Genomic DNA, 23,871 nt, shown 5'->3' on the forward strand with positions numbered 1-23,871 from the left:
GCCTCTAAGCAGATGCACACAGTCCTCCAAATGTATAAATGTGGAAATTCACAATACATGAAGTGTTGAACAGTGAACATTGTCTACCTGGATTTCTCCAAGGTTTTCAATGCAGTTTCCCTCCACCTCCTCCTAGGGCCACCTCCTAGTGGTGCATGCAGTGGATGGGGAGCTGGCTGACAGGTGGTGGTAAATGGCTCCTTCTCAAACTGGCAACCTATCACCAGTGGATTGACACTGGCCCAACACTGTCCAATGTCTTCATAAACAATCTGCATGATGGGATCAAGTGTACGCTAGTGAAGTTTGCCAACAATACAGAACTGGTTGGGGAAGTGGACACTTTTGAAAGGAGAGCCAGCCCTGCAGGAAGACCTGGATATAATCATAGAATGGTTAGAATTGGAAGGGAAGAATGGGCTAACAGGAAACTTATAGAGTTCAGACTAGGACTTGCAAGGTCTTGCACCTTAGCAAACACAGTCCAGGAGTGAAGCACAGGCTGGGATCTACCCACCTGGGAAGCAGCTCTGGGGAAAGGGACCTAGGGGTTCTGGTGGACAGCCAGCTCAATAAGAGTGAACAGCATGCTGCTGCACAAAGAAAGCCAATAGAATGCTGGATTACATCAACAAGGGCATCACCAGCACAGGTAAAGATGTCATTATCCTACCCAGCATTTGTGAGGCCACACCTGGAATATGGTGGTCAGTTTTGGTCCCCACTATGCAGAAAAGATGTGGACAGGCTGGAAGAGGGTCAGGAGAAGGGCCACAAAGACGTTCCAAGGATTGAGGAAAGGCTGGGAGGGCTGGGCTTGTTCAGCCTTGAGAAAAGAATGCTCAGGGGAGAGCTTGTCGCTATGCTCCAGTAGTTAAAGGGTGGCCACAAAGAAGATGGAGACCCCATTTTACAAGGAGTCACATGGAAAAGACAAGGGGTGATGGGCACAAGTTCCTCCTGAGGAGATTCTGCTTGGACACTAGAGGGAGATTTTCCACACTGAGAATAATCAGTCACTGGAATAATCTTCCAGTGCAGTGGTGGATCCCCAATATTGGATGCTCTTTAAGACTGGGCTGGAAAGGGTGCTGGAACACAGTTTGCCTAGAAAGGCTGGACCAGATGATCTCTTCCAGCCTGGTATTCTATGATTCTGAATGAGAATAGGTGAAGCAAACTGAATTTTCCAAAGGAATCCCCACACTTCACTTATTTTTTGTAGCAATAATAGGCTGACACACCAATGCTCTACCACTTCACTCAACAGGGTTTTTTTTCCTTCTGTTTATAAACATAAATACCAATGCAATGCTCTCCCCCTGGCTGCTTGTTGCTTTTATATATACAGCTCTACTTTATTAATCCTGGAGAAACAAGTATTTAGTAGTCTTTATGGTCTAGTTTATACTTCAAAACAGAGACAGGATTGAAATTCATTAGTACTAGTATCTTTAGGAGAGAGTATGTAAATAGCACTTTCAGAAATGGAAACCTGTCTTGGGTATTTTAACTGAGATTGCTTGAGCCAGTTTTTCAGATATTCTCTTGCATTACAGCTATTACAGTAAAGTATAAAGCAATGCAGAAACACCCTGTCTGCACTTTGGTGTATTCATTCCCCTTTGCCTTAATATCAGCATCTCCAAGATACTGAAAAAATAATGCCTTTTCAAAACGGAAATAGAATTATGAACATAATTAGGAAAATAACCCACTTTCAGCTGAAACCCGAGTTCAGATCTGCTCAGTGCGCATATCTGTTGTGAAGCAGTAAAGAAAACCAACTGCCTAATGACCCCTAGAGAGGAAACAGCAGCAATTTGACTGTGAAATCAGATGCAAGTGTGGTCTTCAGAAGTTGCTTGATGACATTAACACTCCTAGAATTAGGATGACATTAACACTCCTAGCATAAAGGTTGTTAACTTTGTGCTATTTTGGCCAATTCCCAGCAATTAATATAAGCCTTTATACTCGCTTGCTGTGTGCTATCACTGAAAATTCTAGTTCACTGCTTGGCATTTACTCATCTTCTTGATCAAAGACACAATTTGTGACACTGACTTCAAAGTAAAATTTTCTTTATTTGTTGAAAACACAGTTCTCTTTTCAGCCTTTCCAATACCATGTTATCAATTCCTATAATTTTATTAACTCACAGAATCACAGAATCCCAAGGGTTGGAAGGGACCTCAAAAGATCATCTAGTCCAACCCCCCTGCAAGAGCAGGGTAACCTACAGTACATCACACAGGAACTTGTCCAGGCGGGCCTTGAATATCTCCAGTGTAGGAGACTCCACAACCCCCCTGGGCAACCTGTTCCAGTGCTCTGTCACTCTAACTCAATTACTAGGTTTATTTTAATAATTAAATTAAGTTATTAATATTTTTTATTTGGAAGCAAAAACTTGAATCACCAAAGGTTAACTAAATCCAATACAGCAATCCAGGCAGATGTTTATTATAACTGTAGTGGAAGGCAGGCTTTGAAAAACATCAGCTATGTACATTGTCTTTGAGAACGTGGCTGTATTCTGCATAGCACACTTGGACCTAAAATGCTAACTTCTAGCTCTTACGACACGTTCTTTTCACATTTGGAAGATAAGAGTTGCACTTAAGTGTGCTTGAGTCTGTTGGTCAAAAAAAATCAGTTGCACCTGCATCTGTACAGGGTTTATATAAGTCTTAGTAGACTAAAAGGTGCCCAGAGTGCTTCCATTTCAGTGGACAACTGCGATCCACTATACTTGATGACTTTCAGATGTATTTCACATTGCTTTTGCTTGGGGGGGAAGAGACTCCCCACATTCCAGCAGTAAGAAAAACAACTGCTCATGAATACCAGGTATGACAAAGGGGACACAGGGAGAACCATGACTCCTCTTGATCATTCTGCTTTCTGGCTGCTTTTAGAGAAGAGGGGTGCAATTGACTTGAACAAGAAGGGCATGAATCATCAGATGTTAACAGCTACCTGGTGCAAAATTGTACTTCATAGGTGGCTCGTAGTATTAAGAAGGTCCATGTGTAATTGTAGGAATAAATATCACAGAAAAGTAAGGAAGAAACAAGTAACGGATCCTGGGGGTAATTTGGAATTCAGAAAAAGGTACACTGTTTAACTATGGAAAAGGAAAACAAGAGCATGGGAATGGAGAAGAGAGCAAAACGTACTATGGGAAATCAAGTTAGTAAACAGTGCAGATCTCAGGAAAGTCACTTGAGTCATCAAGCTTGCTGACTATTTTTTGACATTTTCCCCAAATGCATCAGCTTCAGTAGCAATATTGTCTTTAAAAGATTATTAGAAAGCAAGTAACATGATCTGCTGAAGTAGAGATGCTGGAGGGAACCAAATGGCAAAAAGCATTTCGCATTTAAAAGTCTGAGAAACCTCAATTAGCTATGGATACCAAGATGTCACACAATCTTTAAAACTCTTTAGACTAGATTCTTGAAGAGATTTGGAAAATAACAGCCAGTTCAGAAAGATTTTTTTCCTTTAAACACCAGAATTCTGGTGGGTTTTTTTTACAGCCACACAGTCCACAAAACTACATTACAGAAAGATGAAACAAGAGGCACAAGAAACAGGAGTTTAAAAAGGAAGCACTTGGAAACAAAATGTGTATTATCTTAAATGCTTCCTAGGCTGCCAAGATATTCTTCTATAAGGCCTGACTAAACAGATTCTGTCCTCTTTGTCCTGGAGGCTGCACCTATCCGCAGCTTCTGGAGCTGCAAACTTCTGCTTTGTATTCTTTTCCACCCAATATTGACAAAAGCCAGAACGCTTTTGATGTGTCACATCCTTGGATGTATAAACCTTGGATGTAGATCTTCTACTGAGTGAGTGAATTATCAAGATAGTCCTCAGTGAGAAGGTATTACAGCAGTTTAATGCTTCATTTAAAACGTAGAGTACATTCCCAAGTGTCAGCAGTAGCTGAAGTCTGACAGAAGGGCATTTCAGCTGCTAAGATGAGGGAAACAACTGGTGCTAAACCTGTCTGACATCTCTGAAGAAAATCCTTCCTGTTGCAATCTGATTAATAATACCAAGATGTTTTATTGCACTTTTCATCAGGAGGTCACAAAACACTTTGGAAAGGTGATAAACATCTTTACAGATTCTTTACAAATATACTGATAGTCCTGTACTCCTAGAGTAGAAGAAAGGAATTGAGAAAACCTATAAATCTGATATTTGCAGCATCTAGTTGTGATTCCATGCATTTATTGGATACATGTCTTTAATTTCAGGTGGGGAAAAAACAGAAGTACCTTTGTAGTAGTACAACTCTATTTTATATTCTATAAGTATTTCATATGGCAAATCCATCAAGGGGAAAAAAGAACCCAAGTCAGTGAATTCCAGGGAAGCAAGGAATAACTACTACTATGCAAAACATTACAGAAAGACATGGAGAAAAGGGATTTTCTGTAATCTCCCATTTTCTTGATGGGAGAGTGATGGAGAGAAGTGGCCAGAAATATTTGCAATTTATCAGATTTTAATCAAAATATAAGACTCAGGAACAAGATTATCCTTAAGGATAAATTTACTACCTAAAAAGAAAAAAAGATGAAGCAGTTAATTAATACTAATTGATAAAGCATCCAGGAGATCAAGAGCACGAGGTCTCCTGAAACTGCAATTCAGATTAACATTTGAAAGGACCTTCAATACCTAGGAGGCCCACACAAAGTAAATAGGGTCCATGGCCTGAAAATATTTTCAAATTCCTTTGAAAATTCCTTTCTTTATTCTTCAGGCAAATCTAACAACCTATAATGGGCCAGGAGACACCGACACAATTTGCTTTGCTTGTGCCCATCACAGGCCATCATTTATTTTGCCAAAAAAGAAAGCATTGCAATGCCTTAGGTTTACCTTAGTTGCCGAGATTTCTCCAATTAAATCACCCCCTGACAGAAACAATCTTATTTGCTTTCTGTTTAATTCTGTCAGAAGTTCTCAAGATAACAAGATACTGTCTGCAACAACATAAATCACATAGAAAGCCGTCAGGAATTCGAGACACAAAAATCAAGCACACGATACAATGAATTTAGCTTTGATGACAAAATCCAAAAGCTAGCACTCATTAGTAACTGTTCTTCACTGCAATATTTGAATTTTGCACCATTTTAGGTTTTCTTCTTCAGAGTACAACAAGGATTGCAAAAATGGAAGACATTCCTGCCTACATGAAGCTGAGACACAATATTCTTCAGAATACTAATTCATAAGCAGCTTATTTTGCCCTGAAACATGATGAAGTACTTTTGCCACTTCTGTAAGAGCAAGAACAAGCACAGGCACATTTGTGTTTCCTTTGCCTCCTGATCCGATTGCATTTTTGTATTAAAACACACAGATTTGATGCAGATCTATGATATATGCTTATCTGCTGTTACGGTAAGAGATAAGATAAAAGCAGCACATGATTAAACATGGAACAAGTGTTGTATCTTAATGAAGCAACATACTGAATATGCAGTGGAATTCACTAACAGACTGACTGCAGCATGGGGCTTTGCTAATAACTGCATATTAAAAAGGGGGGGGGGGACAAAAAAGACAGACAACAACCCCCAAACACAAAGGCTAGGAAGCTACTAGGGCAGAGATCAAAAGTATTATTATAAGATCATTGCTTCTGAGCTGAGCCACCCTGAGGCTAAAAAATGCTTCATGCAGATTAGCTATACTTATGAAGTGCAGTCAGTGTAAGCAAAGAAAAGGATGCAAGATTAAGTTTTAGATGGCTTGCCAATATGTCCATGCATACATTAATATGTCCTCTATATAACCCCAATTAATTGTGTAACTACAAGAGAAAACTTCAGACTTCTGTTACTGCCACAAACAAAACATCAGCCTCTCAGTCCTACACAGCTCTTAAGAACCTCTTGAAATGCAGCATCTTTGCTCTGGAAGAGCAGCCTGTGCTATGGCACAGCCTCAACCATTTGTCACAATTGAACAACAGGAGGTAAAGCAAGTTCAGCCTTATCTTGTTCTCTTCGTTACCTGAACTTCACCTTTAGCATACGGTTCTTCCCAGTAATAAGAATTAACAACGTTCAGCAGTTCTGGAAAAATAAATGGGCTTTCTTATCATAGATGATTCCTCTATAAGCACTAGAAACTATATTAATTATATGAGTACCAGGCATGGTAAGGCTGAAAGCTGCAGCAACCTGCTTTTCCTGTAAATCTGGTTCCCTGGTATTTACAACAGCATGAGCAGAGGACTTCCCTGCAATTGCTCATTTAAAACAGGCCTGTTGAATGTATTTCCTAATAGTGTTTTGCAGCTCTGTGCAGCAACACCTTAAGTGATCCACTGCAACAACATGAGATCCTTGGAGTTTGCTCTTTTCACAGTACCTGTGACTAGTGCAAGACTTTGTATAAGCAGAGAAAAAGCAAGTCCAGAGGAAGGCAGAGAGGGAGATCAGGAAGTAGAGCACCTCCCATATGGAGACAGGATAAGAAAGTTTGGGCTGTTCAGCCTTGGAGAAGAGAAGGCTGCGTGGAGACCTCAGAGCAGCCTTCCAGTATCCAAAGGGGGGCTATAAGGATACTAGGAAGCGACTCTTCATTAGGGACTATAGTGACAGGACAAGGGGTAATGGATTAAAACCCAAGACATTCTATGATTCTATTCTAAATAGAATGTTCAGTAATAACAATCCAGTCCAAAAATTTGTCAAATTAAGGGAACTGTTGTAACCGAAAAAAATAACCATAACACTGAAACCACAAAAGCAGTATAGAACATTTCAACCTTATTTGTCCAAATTGTCTTCAGAACTTCATTTTTTTTTTAAGTCAATGTTAATGAAATAAATAGATCTTACCTAATCTATGTTTTTAGAAACAGAGAATTACTCTTTGTGACAGCTTTCAGGAAGCTCAGGCTAAGGCATTTTTCATGGATTAATTAATCATCCAGGCTCAGCTTCAGAGCCTCTTTCCCCGTCTCTGTTAATTTGCCACACAAGCACAGCAGCCACTGTTGTGAGGTCTGACTCATGCATGGACACGGAAGGCTTCAGAGATGACAAAAGGCTGTTTCATTAAAGACAGAAGAAGAGGGTGTGCCAGACTCTAGGAGCCTTCACAGGATTGACCTTCCTGTGCCTAAGTGGATAAAAAAGACAACTGATGGGTGTGCAAAGGACACTCTACGCACTCACAGGAAGATTGGAGTTGGGAAAAAGATCTAGCTTGGAGTAGAAAAAAGCATCTTTTCCCCTATAGATACAGAGAATCTCAAGTAATGTGTAAGACAGAGACTTTTGCCATCATCAAGCTAAAATAACAAGTGGAATCAATGTGCTCTAGTGATGGAAGAAGCAAATCTTCCGAAAGCAATTTGCACAAATGTCAATTCATGATAACCCTAACTTTTTGAGGCCACTGAACAAATGAATTGCCCATGTGCTCCATGTGGAGATGATTTTTCCCCTCTCTCCACTCAGAAGTCATTCCACCAATCCTGACTTTCTGTGAGCTTTCAGCAACCTGCTGAAAGACAGGAGCTGCAGGACAGTGCCCTGAGACAGAAAGCAAAGAAGGAAAATCCAAAGCAGCTCCTTCTCTTATAGAAAGCAAGGCCAAAGAGAAGGCAGCTGAAGCTTGTGCTTCCTTGTTTGAAAATATCCTAGACTGAGATAACAATAGCTCACCTGGCTACTTGTTTTTGCGCTGTCATTGATGCTTACACTCGAACCTTACATTAAATTAGGAAATTAAAAAGGAGATAGTTGGAATAGACTGACATTTAAAGTGTTCAGGCAACCAAGAAGATGCAAGACCCTTACATGGACATCTACTTTTACCTAAAGGAAGCAGAATACATGTAAAAATTAATCTAATGCCACACAACCACTAATAAGGTTCATTCAGAAACCACAGTTCATTCATTTATGAATACTGATTAGCTCCACTCTAGGAAGAAGGGAAAAAGAGAAGCATTTAATTTTGTGACAGAACTTGCAGAATTTTAGGCACAGTTGCGTTGTATTCAGATTTCTCAACACACTAAAGATTCTAAAAGGGCATTTTTACTGAATTAGCACTTTCCATGACATATAAGAAAAACCTCCATAGCATGTCCCCGAATCTTTATAGGCGCAGATCAGAGGATTCTGATCTTACCGCACCATCTAGTGTCAAGCGAGGGAAAGCGCAAGAACATGTTAAACGATCATATCATTACATCATATACGTTTTCCTTTAACAGAATAACAATCCCGAAACCTCCCTAAATTACAAAGACCATCTATCATCTTAATATGGAAACTTTTCCACAAAGCTCCTCGGAAGTTAGCTTGTTTTCCAAATCTCAATAGAGCTACGTAATTGAAAACTTCATTTATAACTTTATAACTTCAGTATTCAAAGGTGCTGACGATGCTGTCAGTTTTATTTTCTACAAACTAATCAGTAGACAAACCTTTAACAGAGGTTTTCAGCTTCCTAAAAATTAAACAGTGTCCAAACCAAGTTGAGCATACGCAAAATGCTACAGGATGGTAGAAAAGTGAAGTTAATGCAACAAACCTGTAAGCTACAAAAGTAAAAATCACAGTGAGAAGGGGTCTAGTTTTCAGTTCAACTGTTTTTACTGCTTTTCAGAAGACAGTAATGAGCAATCTGGCTAGTACGCACTAGGTTTTAGGTATGTGAAATGTAACAAGGCATGTCTAACGACAATGTCAACTCTTACTCACACTCACAAACAGTATTTATCCTAATCAGTATCCAAGTGTCTCAAAGAGACTTTCAGAGTGTCTAAGGACCAGATTTGTAATGACTCAGCACACAGAACTAGCGTAAGGCTATTAAAGAGTTCTTTTTATATTTTGGTATCTAAAAAAAACCCTTCTGAAGTAACCGATAATGACTAGCTCCACTAGGATATTTCTGGACTACATCAAACCACATAAACTGAAGCACAAAATTATTGCCAAGTTCTTGAACAACTTGTACACAGCAACTTGGTATAAAATTTAAGGTTCTTCTGTTCTTTACAGTATGGACCATATCAGGCATTATGAATCACACAGGTTAAAAGAAAGATGGGCCAAATCCTTCCATCTCGACTATTAGAAAAATCTTTAATGAATCCCTGGTATGTTTTACTTGGAGATGTACATAGGGGTACAGACAGGTCTCTGGTCTCTCTGTGTGAACTTCAACTATCCACAAACCCTTTAATGGTGAAGGCTGCGCTCAAGCTGTTGAGCTGGATTATGATATAAACCAAGATGCCCACTGGAAACTTGGGAACAGAGGCAGGGCAATGGCACCAAGCATTCTATCTGTACAGACAAGGTGTAACACCTATGACCTCCAGAGATGGCCAGTTGTGGAGGATGGAACCAGAAACCCTACGACCCTGAAGAGTAGCTTTAGGATTGCATGATCTTTGCAGATTTCTTTCCAAATGAACACAGAAGTATGGAAACAAGCAACTCTTTCCTCTGCCAAACTCAAGTTACTTCGGAAAAGTGATGTGATGAAGATGGATATGTGGCTTGGCCTTGGGATAATGCTTCAGTTCCAAAACATCTTAACCGATTAGTTTTATGCACAAGCATTTTTCTTTTATGACACTATTTCAAGCAAAAATATTGGGCAAAATGATCCTGTCATCAGGTCATTGTGCTGCCACTAAACACAAAAAAATGCCTCAGAACCTCTTTTGAGAGGTGCACCCTGGTGCTGCAGACCCCACAGTGAACTTCAGACAGTGAAACGCAGTCAGGCAGTGACTTAACCCCACTCAGCCAGGCAGCCACCCCCTGCTCATGGAGCATACTGCCAGCTGGGTGGCTGGTCAGACAGTCCTAGTGACACACAGAGGGTGATGTGGTCCCCCTCTTGGTACAAACAAACTTGTGAGACTTTCATTTACAGGCATTTTCCATTTGCACCAAGTTCTTTGACCTGTACTCAGAAAACTGGGGCAGAACAAGTCAACCTTTCCAATGCAAACAGCTCTCAGCAGAGTTTCCTGACAGCTTTATCCCACTGCAGTTGCCAGTTTCTCCTCACTCCTAAGAAGCTGACAGGCTGTATTTGTAGCCTGGCATTTGGTATATATCCTCAAAGCAGGATTCCAGCAGTTTCACCTCTCACGCAAGGCGACAAAATATTTAAATAGCAGGCATATTTATCCAGCCAATCTTTGAAAAAAATAGTATTTTATGTTTCTCTAGGAAGGCATGCTGTGGGTTGAGAAGCAGCATACTTCAGATTTAGCTATTATTCAGTGCAGCCACGGCTACACAATACTGCCAAGAAGACTGCTGAATGGTTAATGATATTTGACTATAGGATAGGAAGTCTATAATTCAAGACAACAACCACTTTTGATTGGATTTTGGTGAGCTTGGGGTACTATTCCTCAACTATGTGGAAATCTCCATGACAAAACCTTTCCAAACAGGTATTTCAGTCAATTCCCAGAAACAAGTAAATGCAAAGCCAGTGTTTTATGTAGGAAAGGTATCCCAGTGCCATGAGCATTAGAATGTTTATTCCAGCCTCCTGCAATAATTCTCTACCAGAGGTTAAAATACAGGACACACTCTACATGAGAAAGCAAGAACAAATTTCAAAGATACCAACTCAAGGACAGAAATCCTCAGCCTGAGGATAGAACTTGCAGAAGACACAAATTTCCGAGAGAAATACTATGTAGCTCCTCTTCTCCCTTCACTTAAGGAAACAGCAGACAACAACAACTTTCTCCTGTGACAAGAGCAATTTAGAGTGGGAACAGTTTTAAGGCAACAGTAGATGTCTGGGGATACCCTTTACATCACTTCACAATAAGCTTTTTATTATCATTGCTACATTATCAGCTTGGATCATGCAAGTTTCCAAATGTGAAGAAAATTACCTAGTTTTGACTTTCATGAATAAGAAGCGCCACTATAATCTTAATACTCAAGTATCTCTAGAGAAACAGGGACATTTCCCTTCCAGGCAAGGGATTGTTCTGTCTGTGAGTGTCCCCAGAGGTTCCACAGGGGAGGTAATCCCTTCCAAATAACTAAATCAATCTACTTCAGTGTAAGAAGATATATCACTGCTTGATACCACTGGTTTCTGAAGTATAAATTACATAAGCAACCCAGAAAGTTGCTAAAACATGCTAATACATGAAGAGACAAACAACATAGAAACTACACACAGGAGCAACAAGTACAGAGGGCAAGGACTGATTTGCATGACTATCCCAAGAAGGCTCAATGAAGACCAACTGCATCCATATCAAGAATGCTCAATGAAGACCAGCTGCATCCATATCTATCTTTAATAACAAATATTTCACTTTACTTTTAACAACACTGTAATCACTGCTAGGCAAGCGATACCCATTTCATAGGTTTTGAGCACCAGAAGGAGCAAAGCCCATCTGCCTTGCTTGTTGCTTAGTTGCCAGAATAAAACCCTTACCCAGAACATCACCACCCCTAGTGAAAACATTCATTTCTTTCTCCTCGCCCAACCCAATAGAAAATAAATTAGGAAAACCATCATGCTCATCACAATCTATGCTTGTTTCATTAGAAGAGTTTTAAGAAATTCTTCAAGTTATTGCAGTCTTATTAAAGAGCAAACAATTTTCAGGAATGGATTTCTTTTTGGTTAATGTGCAGGTTCACCATGAAGATAAGCGTTTTTCACACAGCAAGATATATCAGAGAACACCAGCCACACATACAGAAAGCCTTCTATATTCTATAAATATCTGCCTTAGATAACAGAGACATGCCTCTATATTGCTCCGAATTGTAACAAACTCTACAGAAAACAGCAAGTACTTGAGTAATAAGGATCTGAATAGTGCCAAATGAGTTCTGTCTTTAGGCATAACGTATCACTTTGATATAGGTTTTTGAGAGATGCAGAAACTAGGATTCCATCAGATGGCTGCATTTACGGTAACTTTTTTCAATTTCTGAAAAAGGACAATCAGGAAGGGAAGTCTGCCATACCAAAATCACTGTGATATTGAGGCCAAGAACCTGTATTATTCCTTTCTCAATGTACAGAAAACCAGGCTTATTTGCCAGGAATTGCTCAATTTCTTGCTTAAGCAAAAAACTTATATCTCAAAACAAAGCTTTGCCAACTAAACCATCACTTGTTACACTATAGTGAGCCATAAAAAAACATCACAGGACAATCAGTCTCCAATAACACCTTCCATAAACCAATTTGTCTGTTCATATAACAAAATAAGTTTCCCAAGTATTTCATGCTACATGTTTTCTCATATTTCAGGTCCAAAGCCACAGTGAATATGATCCTACCTTCAAAGGAGAAATGTGCGACTGTAAGACATATCCATGGACATTCTCGATTTGAGACAAGTTCTTCTCTGACACATGAACCAGCTCTGGGCCTCTCACTTCATGTGTTAATCGAGGCAAAGTATGATCATGTGGAGCATCCTCATCTTGATAACGATATTTCTAGAGAAAACAGATAGCAAGGAAGAACAAATTAGCTTTGAGGAGGCAATGGACATGTATTCAAGTAAATATGGGATAACAAATGAAGTATAAGACACGAGTCAATATAATCCTTGGATTTCCTAATCTGTTCTGGAAAGTATACCTCATTCTTAACATTTCATCAGCGATAAACATGGTATATCATATTGATACACAAAACTCCCACCAAATAGACATCTGAAACAACATAGTGGAAAGGATTGACAGTGAAGACATTTTTATCAGCTGAGTTGTAGTGTCAGCTCATATTTCACACCCCCAACATTAATAACTGAACTTCTACAGCCTTTCTGCACAAAGTATTTGAGTAATTTTCCACTTACCACCATACATTCTGATGCTGGAGAGCTCACATGCACTTCCACAGAGCCACACTCAAGCAGAAAATTACTCTTCAGTAAACTTTCCTCCATACCCTGAACACTAATCAGCATTTGAGGTGTTATAGCTCTGTGCTCCATGAAGATGCACCATGACAAAGAGGAAGCAAGAAGCCTGTCCAAGATCCAAAACAAACTTTGTGACAACAAAGAAAATAACCCTAAAAACTAAATGAAATTGCCAAATCTGTCCTTCAGCTCGAATCCTTTTTATAAATGGCACCAGCCACGTGGCTGATGGGCCCAGCTGTGTCTTGTAGTAGGGCTGTTAAAGCGAACCAGAATCAGCTGTGTCTGGTAGGGGCAGTGCTGACCTCTCCTTATAGAGGTGACTGCAACCACCCATTGCTAAAGTCTTGCTTTTTACACCCAATGCACGTAGACACTGCTGTTCTGAAGAAGACTATCAAGCAAATTCCCATGACCTAGCCCATTTGTGGGACATGTTGAGATGTTACAGGAGAGAGCAGGAGGATGAGAGCAGAGTGTAAACTGGGAGGAGATACTGGTCTTTAGCAATGAGTGGGAGAGATAGTTTTATTGTAAATGCTATTTTCAGCTGACAGGTATGTGCTAAAATATTGCAATGAGGAAAATCAAAGACTGAAGAAAAGACAAAATCAAAGACTAAGACTTATTAGGATGGCTATACAAGAAAAACAAGAAGTCTTATGTTCAGGTATGCTCACAAGGACATTGTGAAGCAGATCTCTACATTTCACTTTGATCACTCAGTTCTGGGATATTACTTTGTTTAATCATAGAATCACAAAATGGTTTGAGTTGGAAAGGACCTTAAGATCATCCGGTTCCAGCCCCCCTGCCATAGGCAGGGACACCTCACACTAAACCATCTCACCCAAGGCTCTGTTCAGCCTGGCCTTGAGCACTGCCAGGGATGGAGCATTTACAACTTCTTTGTGCAACTTGTTCCAGTGCCTCACCACCCTCACAGGGAAGAACTTCTTCCTTGTATCTAACCTGAACTTCCCCTTTTTTGGTTTAAACCCATCACCCCTTGTCCTGTTGCTACAGTCCCTAACGAATACTCCATCCCCAGCACCCCTGTAGCCCCCCTTCAGATACTGGAAGGCTGCTATGTGGTCTCCATGCAGCCTTCTCTTCTCCAGGCTGAACAGCTCCAACTTTCTCATCTTGTCCTCACAGGGGAGGTGCTCCAGCCCCATACTCACTGTTCCAAAGTAAATCATCCCTATTTATTCCTGCCTTCACTCTCATGTATGGAAATGTTTCAGCAGTTGCCAGTTATTTTCAGAATACCCATATGACATGATTTATTCTCTTCTCGGATATGCCTGCAACCCTTCACGCACTCACTTTTCAGATAATTAATGAATATATAAAATGACTGGCAGCAGACAAATAATGTTTGGGCAAGAAGCCATCAGCCTAATAGATGGTACTCCAACCAATGTCACATTTAAGGCTTGGATCATTTAAGCCCCAAGCAATCAATTATTTTTTGAAGCCAGTGAGGACTCTTTCAAAAAAGAGAGATGACCACTCAGAGACACCCTCTTAAAGTGGGTCATTTGCTAAAACATGGTTAGGAAAAATAACCACAGACTAGCAGAGTCATCTCATCTCCGGGGAACTGGTAAAATGAAATGTCCAACAACAGCTTTTTTAAAGAGACAAGACGGAAGTAACAAAAACCATAAAAAGGTTTGTCATAGAATCATTTAAGTTGGAAAAGAATTTTAAGATCAAGTCCAACTGTTAAGCCGGCACTGCCAAGTCCCCCACTAAACCATGTCCCCAAGTGCCACTTCTACAAGACTTTTGAATATCTCCAGGAGCAGTCACTCTACCACTTCCCTGGACAGCTTGTACAACCCTTGACAACCCTTTCAGTGAAGAAATTTATCCTAATATCCAATCTTAACCTCCCCTGGTGCATGCTGAGGCCATTTCTTCTCATCCTATCACTTGTTGCTTGGGAGACAAGTGCCCTTTAGGCACTGGAAGCTGTTCTAAGGTCTCCCCAGGGCCTTCTCTTCTCCAGGCTGAACAACTCCAAAACCTCAGTCTGTCTTCATAAGAGAGGTGCTCCTGGCCTCTGACAATCAATATATACCATATATATATATATTTACACTATTCTGTCCAGACCATTCATGCAGCTTTACAGCACAAGAAGCCGTCTAAGGTGGTGTTGAAGAGAGAATATCTTTTGGACCATCAGTAAGTCCTTTCCCTATCAAGGCACTGCAATATTGCTGTTGCATGAGACCCAAAGCCCAGAGGAAATTGACTCATCCTGAGTCATTTTCTCCCAAAAAGCAGAACACTCACATGGATCACCACTGGTAGACTTTCCCATGAAAACCTATGCTATATTTAATTATAAAATTGAAATCGATCACTTCATCCAATAACTGCACATTCCCATGACAAATTCAATAATATCCATGTTCATGTGCCATAAACTGGGAAGTTCACAGAACAGATTTCTACTTTTCTGTTTGCCTTTGCCCCCCTCCTATCCCAAGCCCAGCCTTCTTGTTCTTCACAAAGTATGAGCCTAGAGAATTTCTGGGTCAATCCTGTTATGTGTTTGCCTCATGTTCTTAGCACCAAACCCATTGATTTTCATGCATCTTTCCTCCCACAGCATCTCTTCACTGAAATGCTCTCAGCTGTGAACCAAAACAGCTTGACACAGTAGAAAACTAATGGTAAGACTGAAAACACCAAACCAGAATCAAGACTCTCCTGCAGAAATGCCTCATTTGTTTCCATTGCTCTGGCCTGATGGAGTCCTGGAAGTGTCTTTGAAATTACCCCATTCCCTAGAAACCAGAGTTTTCTCTAAGGGTTAATTCAAATTTCAGGAGGGAAAAGCATGATTGCACGGAAATGCTCTTCTTCATTTGACAAAAGAACAGGTGGATGTCTTATGATAATTAAATTACAAATCAGTGCCTGCTGCTGACAGGGTATTGTACGCTGCCAACTAGCATCAGATATTTAAAATCCTCTGTAATTACCTATAATGGGGGAGTGGAGTGTGCTGCTGTGAATTTTTAATATGAACGTGCCTTTTTGTAAGAGATCATTCTCCCTACAAAGTGAGATCATTGCAGCATCACTGCTCCTTGCATCATACTGTTTAAATAGCGTTTCTAAGGCTGTGTTTGCCAAAGAGGTGTCAGATCAACAGGACTGACAATATGAATCAATTACAAGGTAATGCTCAAAAGCCTTAAATCTCTACAAAGAATTTACAATGCAAGTGACAATAGCCAGACTGCTGTGCCTGTATGGAAATATGGATGTTCTTACAACTTGCCTTTGACAGATTGTCAGTGAATTAGGATAGTTGGGCATTTGTCATTTGATTTTGAGCCAAAAAGAAATATTTTTTGTAAAAATCCTCAGTATTTCTTTGCTGTTACCATCGGTTTGCTTTGCAGAAAACGCAAACAGAGCATTTCATTTTAGATCAGCTCAAGCTGACCTGTGTCCTAAGCTGCTGAATGTGGTCCTGCTAGAATTGCCATTCAAAAGCACATATTGCTGTTGTTTAAGTGGATTTTTGGCTAGACCACACTGCAATACATCACACATTACTCTTCTGCTTTCAATAGGACTGCTGCAAAATGGTAGAAGAAAGTGTATTAAAGAAGTCACAAGGCTCTACAACAACCTCTGAAATAAGAGCAGCCAGCGAATTCTGGTCCTAAAGAGGATCTTAACCTACAAGAAGACACCCTGACGTGCAAAAGACACAGAGGCAAAAAAGTGATGTTGCTTTCTACTCAGTTCAAGCTTTATAGTAGGTAGAGGTGATAGATATCAATGGCGGGGAAAAAAGGTACCACCCCATACTATGGTAACCTGTTCATGAGTGGATCCTGCTCCCAGTGTCTCTTCAAAGCCAGACTGTTGAAAATACTCCGGCTAGCATAGCATGTTTCTCAAAGGAAACAAAAGCAATACTTAGTTGTTACACATCAGCATTTCAAGTCTCAAATAATGTCTGCTTTATGGTCCTCCAATGTCCTTTATGGCCTTTTCCCTTGATGCAGGATTTGAGGTGCTTTGCAACTCCCATGCCGATCAACCCCACTGCTAGTCATCTGCTCCGACCTTGACATGGGTGCTGCCTCTGAACAGGTTTAACATCATCCCTCTTTTGCACAATGTTAGGTCTAGAATTCAATACACTGGGTTTGTTCACAGTATTACCAACAGGCAAAAACTAAAACCATAATAGACTTGGACAAAAGTTTAATCTGCAAAGTTTCATTAAAAATGTTAGTGTCCTCTTGCCTTATTTTTATGCTCAGTATTTTCAGTGGTCTTCAATGTGTTCAATTTTACTGGTGCTGCTCTCCAACGGCAGCAAATTTCAATGTCATACAGATGAGTATCTTGAGAAAACAAACTTTACAATTTGCACACACAAGTCATTGGGCATTCATCCAAACATGAGTAGAAATAATGTTACTCATCCAACTGATTGCAAATGAGCAACACAGCTTGAATTCTGAATATTTGCAATCAATCCATAGAGTAAAAACAGAAGAAAAAAAAACCACCCCTCTTCTCATTATATAAAATGGAAGAAATCACAATCTGCTTGCCAAGACTGTGGAAGTAGATTAGGAAGCTTAAATCATTGAATAATTATACTTATTGTGAATGACTTGCTCTTTTGCTTATCAAGTAGATTTCTAACAAGCTTGTCACTATATCACAGCACTACCTTTCATCCAAGAAGCCCAAAGAGCTTTACAAGTGGCAGTCAAGTCTGATAACATCCTGTTGAAAAAAACTATGCGCATCATCTAAAGGTGGCTAAAATTAGGCATAGAAATACAACAACTTGCTCAAGGTCACAGAGAAAATCACTTAATTAAGCAGTGGCAGAACTTTGGGAGGCTTTTCAGCCTGCTCTTGTCATCCTGTAGTGCAACTACACTGACTTTAACAGTAATAATAATTACTATTATTTAAATGTAAGGTTGTAGGTTAGTTCCTGTCTTTGTAATTTTTTTTTCCCCAAAAAAATGTTCCAGGAGACAGCAGACTTTCTAAGGTCAAGAATTAGGCTTTTCTTTGTGTCACTGTAACAACTAGCAGTGCTTTGTGTAATTTATATTGTGCTATCTCTGAGAAACATGCAGTGACTTTTAGGAAACAAGAGGTATCCTGTAAGAACCAAATTGTTTCGCAGAAGGAACAGTATCAGTGCTGAATACTGAGAATTTGTATAGCTTTTCCATTCCAAACAACAAGTTCCTTTTTTTCGGAAGGCAAAAATAAAAGGGCAAAGCTGTGATTTCTTCTCTCATTTTACCGAAATCAGACAGTTTTTGCTCACAGGTATGTCTATTGAAAAAGAAATGCTAGTGCAATACATTGGAACAAATATGTTTTACATTATTATCCTCATCTGGTTTTGGAAACCCTAAATAATTTACTTTTCACGATGAAATGGTGAAATAGACATTAGCCAAAGTACCTCTCCCTTGTATTAGCTGAACGTAATTACACCTTTCGCTCACAAGATGGCACAAAAACCATCGAGTTAAAGCATTTTCTCACTGAGCTACGTAGTGTTGCAGGAAGAAAAGAAGTAGCTATGCAATGTCACAAAACTTCAAATGATTTTTGCTTCTAACTGACCTGGTACCATGTTATTAACAAAAGATGGGAATCTTTTACATTAACAGGTTATTAACATATAAACAGGTAATGATCATATGCAAAGCTGGCAGCTAGAGAAAACTTTTAACAGTTCATGCAAGCATCAGAAATTACAAACAAGTAGGAATCTATTGGTTTCTGCAGGCTTTAGCATGAACAAAAACATTATGTATTGACAAGATTGAGACTAGCCCAGAATGCTGCATTCCACAAGGAATTCTAAATCCTAATTAAAACCGCCTGCATGCAAATCTGTACCAGGAGGTATTCAGCTCCATATGCTGCATCACATTTTGGACCTGTTAACAGCATTGGTTTAGCCCTCTGGAGGTTGCTGCTTGCTATCCAACAATTTAAAATAGATTTTCAACTCCAAGTACCAGTATAAAAAAAGACACTCTAAGAGGGTGTCTTTGCTTGTATTAAATGGTGAATGTGGCTGCAGACTGTAAATATCAGTACCTTCAAAAAATACCCCAAGTCCAGCTAATACTGATTGTTTACCTAAGAGGAGCAAAGGAAAGACGGGGGTGAAACCATACAATTTATAAACATCAGGCTGCGGCCACCTTTCTACCTCCTTCTCCTGCAATAACATCACCTGCAAACTCTTCTTTATAGTTTTCAACATATCCATTCAAAATAGGTTGTTTGGGGTTTTTTTCTGCTATTTCCATGTTTCCACAAAAACTATAGAAGTCTTCATGCCCCATTAGCTCCTATCTTCACACCTCCTTTCCCTCTGAAGCCCTTGATGCCCCAAGTCTCTATCACTCCCGTTCCCTGATCCCTCCAATCCTGCTGCCGCCGTCCTTCGGCATGGAAGCACTGAGCCTCACAAATTCTCCTTTTCCACCCCTTGCCTCAAGGAGTGAAAACAGATTCTGGCACGGGGTGGCTGTGCTGAGGTTACTACTGAGCATTTGGAGAGACAGAGCTGGCAAATGCCAATTGCCGTGTCTCAGATTCCCTGCCAATAAGCCTGTAGTGGGAAAGCAGCACGGCAAAACAAACACCCTGGTTTTGTATCAGAAGATTAAAAAGTAATCATGTAATGCAATGAATAAATAATATATTATTGTTGTCTGAAACAGATGATACAGAGAAACAAACACAAACCACTGTTATCTGTACCTAAAATACAGACTTTGATTTAGTGCAGGTTTGATCACCATACGGCACAGCAGGCCAGTTGTGTTTTGCATCTGAAACCATCTTCCCAGTCTTCAGTCTTGGATGCCCTATTTCATTAAGTTTATATGAAATGTAGGACCCCTCTTCCTAGTTCATAGGACTTATGACTTCTTTGCAGTTATCTAACTACAACAAACAAAAAATGCAAGTGATTTGTATTCATCAGTTTTGCATCTAACTACTTATTTAAAGCTATAACTTTGTATTATCATTACATTTACCATTGCCCTTCTGAGAATCAGTGAATAGGATAGCACCTGAGTTATTCCAGAGGACAACCAAAATTGTCCCCTAACTCATAGCCCTCATGGCGCTAGAGTAGATGCAGTTGTGGGCTTTTTGTACCCTGAAGCCTGCCCATTTTTGTAATCCTAGCTTGGGACACCAGGCAGTGTTAGCGCCCTGCCATGGTCGATGTGTAGAGCCCACAGACTGAAGGGACGCTGTGAGACTGTGCTAATTCCAGTGTTAATTATGCTTCCCAAAAAGGTCCCACTGAAGTGAATCCCTGGAGAAGGATAGTCTCTAGAGCTGATCTTTTCCACAATGCCCATGAGTTCACCGTATGTCCAAGTAACCCCTCTGTGCAGTCCTGGTCTTCCATCCTGCTCCTTTACTTGTACTTATCCTTCACTGATCAAGATTAGAGTTGTTTTACAGGTGTGTCTGAAGCTGAATTATGCCCTTATGGAGCTCCCAGCCTTCAAAAATAGGTGCATTAGCACCTACTCAGCGGAGTAATTCCTTGAGACATTACCAATAAGAAAAAGATTAAAATGTTCCCCCGCGTTCTCTCCTTTCTTGGATACATACATAATCCAATACACGGATCTTTTCCTGCCAGTGCTAAAGTAAGCCAAGGGATCTCTAATGTGTAATGGCAAATGCAAGGAAGTCTGAGATTTCTCCGGGAAAGAGAAGGAGAAGGAAAAGAAGGAAAAGAAGGAAAGAGAAGGAATAGAAAAATCATCAAAGCAGGAATCAGAGCAAATGTAGATAGAGACCAAAGCTCAGGTGGTAAAAACAGAAAAGGCAAAGAACTTCAGCATCTGCAAGCTCTGGTGCTCAAAAATACTTGTGAAACTGCTGGGAAAAGCATTTGTCTTTAAACCAGCGATAAGTGGTGTTACCCAGAGGTCACACAGCCCTCTTTCCCATGAGTGTTCCCATTGACACCCTTGCTTTTCCTGCAATCCCACATCTAAATGAAATGAGGGAAAATAAACTCTCTATATCTTAAATTAGGACTCATTTCATATTTTGAAAGGTAAATCTTCTTAGTAAAGTGCCCAGCAGTCAAGGAAGGATGATTTCCTGATGAACCCCATCACATTCACTGTGCAGGCAGGGCAGCTCTTTGGGAATTAATTGTGCATTGAAGGACACAGGAATTGTGTGTCTGTAGGATTCCAGTATCATTTCTTACAGAAATTGGACAATTCTGGACAAAGGCTACATGAGGCAAAAGGATGCCCTCAGGCTAAGACTGATGAATGCTATTGCAGATAACCTTCTGCTCTTGCTTTTGCCACAGATGTCCCACGCAACGCTATGCATTTCACAAAACCTTACTTTCCACAGGTGTAGAACTGAGATATTCCTCACTTTGTATGGCCTTGGTGGACACAAATGGTCAGGTTTTTCAGAAGTGCTGAGCATCAGCAGCTTCGGCTGAAATCAGAGGGAGCTGTGCTTTGTGCATTAAAAATGCAATGGAATCCTGTGGCCTCCAAGAAGTCAGCCTAAGGTGGAAATGGCATCAGCTGACATTGGACACCTAAACCCAAAACTTCTGGTATAAGCAGGTCAACCAGGTTCCCTTGCTAATAACTGGAATATCACAATATAATTGTTATTTATATAATATATATATTTTTATATATATATATATATCAAAGAACTGCTCACTCATGGCAGTTTTTCTCTCTCTTTTTTTTTTTTCTAGCTTTAACTGAAGACAGTTTAGGATTTAAGCATTTTGAACGAGATGAAGTTCATTCTTGATATTGCAAACTGGACACGGAAACTTGTTGATACATTTGACCTTAATTCTTTTGTTAAATTAATAAAAGTTCTAATCACATGAAGGAAAATTATTGTGAAAATAAATTCATTAATTTTAATGGTATGATTGGATATTGTCATCAGGCTCAGTATAACAGTAAAATCAAAAAATGAATAATTCTGCAAATGCAGTACAGTTTGGACTGCATGCATTAAATAATGCATGCAGACATATGCTGAATGTAAAATGCCATATGAAATACCACTCCGTGTGACTGAAAGAAACAGAGGGCCTATGAAAACAAAAATAACTGTAATTACAAATATATTTGAGTTATATTATACTACATTATAATATATGGCTACAGAGGGCCTGCAATAAAATTGCTTAGACCGTTTTAATTCTTGCATTTCCTAAATCGGAGTGGTTAACTTTATAACCCTGCCATCCCATAACTGTTCTTTGAACACAACATATACAAGTATAAAAAAGCCTCATAAACTTTAATAGCATTTCTGCTTCTTTTACTGTGAAGAAGGTATAGAGATAAGTATTGAATTTTCCAGCATTTGTGGAAAAATGGCTCATCTTAAATGAAAATACAAATGTTTTGTGTGCATAAATCTGAAAAATAATCTTGCTGTTGTCACGCTGAAGAACCCAGACCATTAGCTCTGAAGATAACATTCTTTTGGTACCAAACCAATTACTGTTGGTGGTGAAAAAGTTATTTCAAGTCTCAAATATCTGCTGGCTTTATCAGTCTCCCCTTTCAAAAACTATAATGTTTTAACAACAACATGATGAATTTAGCACAGCTAGGTGTAGAACAGGTCAGTGAAACACATTTGTGTCAGGTGAATTTGCACATGCTTGACATCTGTTGAGAGTGGAGCTCAACATTTCTAAAGCACGGCACTTACCGAAAAAGCAGCTTTGGACCTTTGGGTCTTAATCTTTCTACAGCCTTTCTGTACAGCATAATTGTAGCAAAATAATCTGTGTTTTCAGATACTTTAATAAAGCCCTGGTTATGGCACAAGCAGACAGAGTAGCTGTTATAAACTGAATATGGAGAAGCATCAAGCTGTTATATGAATTGCTTTACTGAGGCTATCATCAAAATCAATATTTCCTCCTTTTCACCTTGTCCACAATCAGCCTAATTCTGAACCAAGGAGTTTATGGTTCTAGGGGAAGCTCCTTCAGGTCTTTGATCTTATGGCAACATATCAAAGTAAAACAACTCCCAGGCTAGGAGCTGGGCAGGAAGAGAATATCCCATTAAAGTGTACTACCTGCAGGTACACTGAGTTTAAAGTAGTGGGAAAATCTCTTGGGCTTACACCCTGAGTCTACAGAGGGAGTGAATCCATCACTCCTTAGGCCATATCTTACCTGAAATGAAGTGGGAATGGCTCATCAACATCTCCATTTATTCCATTTAAAAATAAACTAATGGAAGTTGTACACCTGCATTTTCTGAAGAGCCAAGCACAGCCTTTCTTAGATAGGGACTTAGATAAGTCCCATAGGGCTTAGCCCGAACCAAGGCAATGAGTGGGTCATGGTGAATAGAACTGCAGGTAACTAGCAAAATTGCGGGAAACAAAGGGGTATATGCACAGTTTTCTACTGTCTGTAGAACTGCTTTTAGAACCAGGCACCTAAAAATTGCTCTTTTCTTATTTGGACACGTAAGAATTTGTCACATTTGAACTTCAATGTGGAAATCAGCCAGTAATTACTCTGTTGGATGGAGAGGATGATTCTCTGTTGGGGCTACTGCAATTTTGGGATCTCCTTCCGCAGTCATATTGGAAGAATAGGCATATTTTTTTTTTATTTTCAAGTGATCTTAGCACTCAGTTTTGAAATATGTTAACTGGGCTCCCAGTATCTGCAAATATAAGCTAGACTCCATGTCCAAATGATCAGGCATTTGTTTCCTGTCATGTTATATGTATGTCTGGCAGGGTTAGTAATGTCTGAAAACATCTTAGGAGCTGAAAAATGCCATAAAAATTCAAATTTATATTATATGGCAGAGAAGACTCTC

The 23,871-nt window shown here is 39.7% G+C and overlaps 1 protein-coding gene across 6 annotated transcripts in view; it reads right to left on the reverse strand.

Annotated features, from left to right (window-relative positions):
* Positions 1-23,871, reverse strand: part of DLG2 (discs large MAGUK scaffold protein 2) — a 1,029,196-nt gene that overhangs the window by 542,490 nt on the left and 462,835 nt on the right. For 4 of the 6 annotated variants that reach the window (XM_065678826.1, XM_065678819.1, XM_065678821.1 and 1 more), the window contains one exon: positions 12,354-12,515. In XM_065678826.1, coding sequence (XP_065534898.1) covers positions 12,354-12,515 — 162 coding nt within the window. Of the gene's footprint in view, positions 1-12,353; positions 12,516-12,880; positions 13,106-23,871 lie in introns of those variants that run through there. The other 2 variants (XM_065678820.1, XM_065678824.1) reach the window with 2 other exon arrangements.

This window comes from Lathamus discolor, chromosome 4 (assembly GCF_037157495.1).
Source record: "Lathamus discolor isolate bLatDis1 chromosome 4, bLatDis1.hap1, whole genome shotgun sequence".
NCBI classification, from domain to species: Eukaryota; Metazoa; Chordata; class Aves; order Psittaciformes; family Psittacidae; genus Lathamus; species Lathamus discolor.